This window comes from Camelina sativa, chromosome 6 (assembly GCF_000633955.1).
Source record: "Camelina sativa cultivar DH55 chromosome 6, Cs, whole genome shotgun sequence".
NCBI classification, from domain to species: domain Eukaryota; kingdom Viridiplantae; phylum Streptophyta; class Magnoliopsida; order Brassicales; family Brassicaceae; genus Camelina; species Camelina sativa.
The window spans coordinates 20,589,683-20,596,830 of NC_025690.1; the positions used below are offsets into that span (position 1 = coordinate 20,589,683).

General features: G+C 33.1%; 1 protein-coding gene across 1 annotated transcript; it reads right to left on the bottom strand.

The window, feature by feature from the left end:
* LOC104792588 (E3 ubiquitin-protein ligase MARCH8) lies at nt 3,957–5,613 on the bottom strand. The gene is made up of 2 exons (XM_010518774.2): nt 4,685–5,613; nt 3,957–4,222 (listed from the first exon to the last, which is right to left on the bottom strand). Exons 1-2 carry the CDS (start codon nt 5,068–5,070, stop codon nt 4,000–4,002), a joined length of 609 nt encoding a protein of 202 aa, XP_010517076.1. The 5' UTR covers nt 5,071–5,613; the 3' UTR covers nt 3,957–3,999.

Consider the following 7,148-nt stretch of genomic DNA (forward strand, 5'->3'; position numbering starts at 1 on the left):
TTTTTTTTTTTTTTTTTTTGCGGTGATAAAAGATGGATTTTTGCTCCTTGAGATCAATAGAATGCTGCGCGCTGGAGGATATTTTCCTTGGGCTGCACAGCCTGTTTATAAGCATGAACTCCCTCTGGAAGAACAATGGACAGGTAACATCCTTTTAAACTGCTTTGAGTAGGCCTATCCAGGCGTGAATAAGATTCTTTGTTGTTTGGAGTTAGTGATCACGGTGAACAGAGACAGAGGAAGAAGATGATCGAAGTATTTTCTCTCTTAATTCCAATATGGAGTACATGATTATATACGAAACAAAGGCGTGGACAGGAAGCCTAATTAGCAAGATTATGGAAACTAGATTATATAATTACATAAGTTACGGGATATGATAAATGATATCGAATAATATCCCAATACACGGTACATAGCTTTGTTATGGAAAGTTGGAAGTCTCTGTCGGTATAGCTAGCTAGGGAAAGTTTTTTTGTTTTCATTTGCTACTTTGATTTTAATCTCACGTTTTATTTTCCAGAGATGTTGAATCTTACTACTAGCCTTTGCAGGAAACTGGTAAACAAGGAAGGATACGTTGCAAATGTGTGAGCCATTTGATCCATACCCTATAATCGAACTTAACCATTAATTTGTCTTTGTGTCAATAATGCATGGTTAACAATGCAATCAGATGTGATATGTCAACCATATTGCTAGAGATGGACCGGATATTAAGACCGGGTGGAAGAGCATACATTAGGGGATTCAGTTTATGTTATGGGTTGGCATGCTTCTCTATTTGTGACACATCTGAGGGAGGGTCCTCACGCAAGTTACAGGATTCTAACGTGCGACAAGTCTCCTATGAGAGACTGATTAATTACCAGACAAGTTACTGCGCACTTAAAAGTCTTTTTAGAATCATCTCTCCGTCCCACAAATATTATATTGGATTGTCTTCTTTTTGTACGGGAAAGCATTATTTATTAATCAGAGCCTCTAGGGGGCACAAACAAGATCACGCATTATTTTTTAAATTATAGAAGACGGATTATACGAATTTGGAACGAAGTTGGTCAGCAAGGCGGCGATGCTCCACTGGAATTTTACATAATAAATGTTCTTCCAATACGTCTACGTGGTCCTGGAGATGTTCTTCATGAAAAGCTTCCAGTTGTGGAATATTAGCATCATCATCTGAAAGAAAAAAGAAACTGATACGTTTGTGACAAGTAACAACAACAAAAACAAAAAAAAACAAGTGCGTTTTTAGTGTTGTTTCTTACAAGGTAGATCTTCTATCCCTCTGTTTTGCATATGTAAATATACTGCAACAAAACCTGCATATATTTTCAGAGTATGAATATTTTTCACCGAAAATATCAAACAAAACTAGTCAATATAGTCTTTATATTATATACATATATATAGGATTACTTACGGTCTGGAATTTTCATTCTGCGAAACTTTTCAGAACCCTTGTGGATGATTAAGCAAGTGTAGTCATCTATATCCACTTCCCATATGTCCTTCCAATGGTCAAGCCAAGTGTCGATGTCAGAAGCATATGATGTGGTGATACAAGGAGGGTCAACCCCGCAAGACTGTTTCAGTTGGATCTCTATCTCCTTCATCTCCCTGAGATTATTAAGACAATCATCGATTTTGTCCTTAACCTACGATATTCAGATACACACACACACACACACACGAAAACAGTCAACATCGTCTGAAACTGAATAAAGTATGGATCAGACACTCTACTTAGATCATAGATGGACTCTTCTTACATATTTGTCTAGAACTTTTATACGCTCCCTCATTCTCTTGAGGAAAACACACGAAAGAATATAGGGTTTGTCAGCGGCTGCTTGCAACTAAATTAAACCTCCTTTTCTAATTGTCTCCCGCTTTCTTTTTATATACGTCATACACGATGATGACCTAGTGTCTTTCTTTGGGCCAGAAATAATAAAAGCCCATTCTTATTTAGATGATTTGGAGTTATGATAAGATTCTTCTGTCTTGTTGGAATCTCTCATCTTTGATTAATCCCTGCACAAGAGAATCAAATTTGAGAAACAGGAGTTAGAAGAAGATGTTGAAGGAAGAGTATATGAAGAAGAATCGTAACTCGTAAGCAGAAGAAGAAGATGATGAGAAGTGTTTTGTCGTACAAGAATGAAAAAGAAGAAATAAAAAAAAAGGGCAAGTGGACGATGTTGTCTTACTAATACAGAGATAAATTACTAAGCTATTGAATATTTTCTAAAGACGGGGCCGGAAGCGAAGGGCTTCATAAATTGTTTTTTTCTTAGACATTAATATAAAATCTTTCTATAGTATTTTGCTTTCCTATGTCTAGGTTGAATAATATTTTAATTTATGGATATTAATTATTATTAATAAATTTTTGTAAGTTAAATTTATATCTATAAGTTTCAAACCATTAATTATTCAGAATACCTATATATTAATTTTGATAAGTAAGGTGGAAAATCACATTGTTCATGTATATGATTCGTAGCCGGTTAAAGCGAGATGATTATTTATTATAGGTCATGTTCCTTTGGTGAACTAGACATAATATCTGGATACAGTATCAAGACGCAGTATCTCGATGCAATATCTAGATGACGTTCGTTTGTGTTATTGGTTGATGTGTTCATAAATTGTTAGATACAATTTATGTAAAAGACCAAAATATCATTTATTTTATGTTGAATATGTTTTAGTGGTTTTAATTTATTCATGTTTTAGTTTATTTTCATATTAAATTTCAATAAACATTTAAAAATGATATTTTGCGTTTTTGGTAGAAAAACGAGATTTTGGGGTTTTAACCGAAAAACATAATTTTGCATTTTTAGCGGAAAAAATGATTTTGCGGTTTTGACGGGAAAACATAATTTTGCGAGTTTGGTTGAAAACAAGATTTTGCGGTTTTGGCGGAAAAAACAAAATTTTACGGTTTTGGTGGGAAAACGTAATTTTGTGATTTTGGCATAAAAACGTAATTTTGTATTTTTATGTTTTGGCGAGAAAAAGTAATTTTGCGGTTTTGGCAGGAAAACGTAAGTTTGCGGTTTTAACGGGAGAACGTAAGTCTCAAATGTCATATTCATAAATGCAAGTTTATAAAAATTTAAGATATAATTGCACTTACATAACTAAATATAAGCAAACGTTATTTTAATGACAATCATTTACCCTCTCAACATATAATTCACTCTTTTTGTTTGTTTTAGTTGCATACTATCTTATTTATTTAACAACATTCTCACTATTATTATCTTTTTTTTTTTGTTCAAAACTCACTATTATTATCAAGTATTAATTTATATAAACTTAATACACATATCAATTATTAGTTCAAAAACCCCGAGAATATTCGCGCTGTAGCGCTGTCCGATTCTAGTTTTTAATGTAATTTATAAGAGAAAATTTTACTATTCAAACGTAAAAGAGAATTTTCAAACGTGATGTTTTTAAGAAGTAGAATAAATGCTTTCACTTTTTTTTCGCCTCAACTTTTTAATCGTGATTTTTTAATAAAGGATTTTGGCCAATAATACCATTTTTCCTTAAAAACTTGTCAAAAATGCCAGTTTCGGTTGAGTTCGTGAGAAATGCCATTTTTTTGGTTTTGAAAAAGTGATTATTGGCCAAAATTTTACTTTTATCCTATATATTTTTTTTTAATTGTAGTCAGTAGTTATTATTTAGATATAACTCTAGCAGAGTCCTAGCATTCTTTGCAATCAAAGCCATGTCTAAATAATAACTACTGACTATAATTAACAAAAATATAGGATAAAAGTAAAATTTTATTTTGTGATATGTTTGTTTAATTTTGTCCACTAGAATTTGTTTCATTTTTCTTTAGTACTGTATTTGATGAGTGTTATTATGTGTTATTGTTGTTGTTGCCCCCTACAGCTTTAAGCATATTTTAAAGTAGAGTGTATAGATTTGATTGCAAAGGCTCATCAATATAGTATATGTTTTGGGGGTTCAAGAAGAAGAGGAAACGTGGAAATGAAAGATCCATGATATAAAGAACCCAAAAACCATACAAGCTAACACTAAATTCACCACTCTCTGTGGCTGCCACCTATTCTCCACCGCCCCGGTGTCCTCGCTGTTTCGCAACTCTGTCTCTTCCATCGTTGTTGATCCAACCATTTCGTTCGCACCGGCCACGTTTCGGGCTACCGATTGGCAAATCTCGCATACTCTGTTTCAATAAACATATGTTGTATCTTGTATGTTAATTTTCTATAAAGTAAACAAAACTCTCTCTTGGGGTGCATAATTAGGAACTAACTCATAAAAACTTACGTGCTTAAAGAGAACAAATGAAGGTATTTTAACCGTGAATTTTGAGTGGTGTTTACGTACAACCTAACCAATTTAAAAATATATTGAAAAAAAAGAAGAAAACATTTTAAGTTAATACCTCTCTAGCTACGAACTTACGCTTCACATATTCCAAATTTTTGAAAATTTCCTTTAATCGAAAATTAATTATTAGAGAATAAGTCAATAAAATTATACACAAAAATAAGATAACGATCAATAAAACGTCCTAACATAAATGAAAAAACAAAAAACAAGAACTCCTAAAAATCCTAACAAGAATTATGATCAAAGTTAATCAAAAAAATAATTAAAAATAAAGTAGGTTTACTATAATTACTTGTCGCCTTTGATCTTGAACCAAGTCTCAGCGCATTGTCTATGAGCAACAGCCAAATCTTCTTTACACGAACACCCTAACTCAATCGCACCTCCACCGCTCGTTTCCACTCCCAAATGACATATACGACAGTCTTTCTCCGGCGGCGCCGTCGCATCATTATCATCACCATCGTCTATCTCCGAAGAAGAACTCATCACTGACGACACTTTCCTGGACTGATCTCCTTCGTATTCGTACGATCCTCCAGTCGTCGAATAGAAGTAAGAGTAGCATGACGTCACGTCTTCCCCGTCTGAATAATAAACGCTGGCGTCACTTCCGTCCAATGACCTCCGGTGGTGATATCCAAAAGCTCCTCCTTGTTCTAAATCTATGTCTGTCATTGTGAGTTTTTGTCTAATGCCACATATTCAATACAGAACTGAAGAAGGAATTTAAAGAAGTGGGGTTTTTGGTGGATTTGGTGATCTCTAACCAACAAAACAAGATTATATTATTTACTGAGAAGTAAGAGATTGTAGGAGGAGTGAGTAGTAGTGGTGGTGGAGCAGAGGAATTAATAATAAGCTAAAGAAACATAAGTAAATCAAGATCTTTAAATAGTTAAAAGCAAAGAGAAAAAGAAAAGAGAACCCCAACTGTTTATCTCTCATGAGCAGCTTGTACCAAATTTAAGGGATTTGTTTGTTACGAGTTAGAGATTCTTCTATACGTTCGATGGTATCACAACGTTTAAACGTCTCGGTTCATATTTCGTGATCGTCGTAATTTGTATAACGAGAAATTACATAAGTTTATGGAAAACCTGATTCGGTCCTTGAAAGAAGGATAAAAATAGAAATCGTATAGGGGTAGTTATGTCATTAGATGGTGAAATTTCTTGTTTTGGATACACTTTGACTCATTCCGGCCTCCGATCGATTTAATCACGGCCAAATTTTTTTTTTGTTTTGTTGTCTTTTGATTTTTCATTGATGGTACTATTGGGAAAATTTATGGTTTGAAAACGTTACGTACTCTCCGGTTTTGAGTCATCTTTTTGTAGGACTTTGTTGTCTTTATTTTCTTGGAGTAACACCATATATATAACTCTAGATTTTGAATTGAACAGTTTCACCTATCTTGATTTACCATAACTCTTAACCAAAGAAATGTTTGAAAATAATTACTCCGATGATGATCCTCCTATTCACGATAATTATTAACGTGTTTTCAAGAAAGAAAAAAAAAACAAATGATCGTAGTCATTACTATTTTGTTATTTTCCTCAACGCTCGTCGGCAACTTTAATGTCGATCTATTACGCCAAACACTTTCGAGAAACGAGATATGATGATGGCTTTTGCGTTTGTGTGTACACTATAAATATCATGTGCATATATTTCCAATTTCTTATTTCACTCTCAGTTTCTATTGATTTTGTTTTGGTCCTCATTCTCATCCTCAATAGACACTTCATCCACAAGTGGATTTGTCACAACATTATGAAGGCCATGCCACGAAGTTAAACGGTGGAGCTATGTTTTACCAATAAAAAAGAGCTGTGTAGTATTTGATTGATGTTACTACTAGCTTAGCTACCCAAGAAAACAGATACTATAAAACTTTTTTAGATTAAAATCTTATATTTTATGAGGAAAGATATTTCAAACAAGCAAGGAATAACTATTTATTCTTAAAGGCATACAAATTAAAACTAAAAAGAAATAGGAATCTCATTTTCCACGTCAAAATGTTGAACCACCAAAGGAATAAAAGAAACAAAGAAACAAAAAGGGTAAAACGAATTTTGATGGCAAAAATAAAATAAATTAAGAAAACAACAGTTTATCAAAATGGTGGGTCTAGTTCTAATGACAAGACATACCTATTCTTTGTTTCATTTGAATCTTTATATTTGGAATTTTCTTCTATCAAAATGACAGATATTTTAAAATAAATAAGTTCGTTATCTTTTCAAGAGAGGAGATGAGATATGTACTAACTCCTCCAATTCATGAAACTAAGCATGTTGAATATATGGGAGCTAGTATAATTACAAAGCTCTAACGATTTGTTATTCATATTCATGTTCTAACAAACAACATCGAATATTTTCCTAGTAAATATGATTGAATACCTAAAAACATTCATTCAACACTTTATGAAATCTATAATTCTAAATGTGAAAAAAAAAACATCTTGTAACTAGGACTCATGAAGGTTATGGATCATCGTGCGAGTGTTACTCATATATTCTGCCGGATCTGCCCAATTCCTTTTCTCTTTTTTGCTTTGACTCTTTATGTTTTGTTTGTTAATAAACATCGAAAAGGACAACACAAGTAGTTGCTCTGTCTCAACAGTTTCATGTTCAAAACTGGAAAAGTTGTTAAAACAAGACCAGAAACTGGAAGTATTTGAATGATATGTATTGTTCAACAGAAACATTTGGCTGGTGGCCCAAATTAGGTGGACAGAA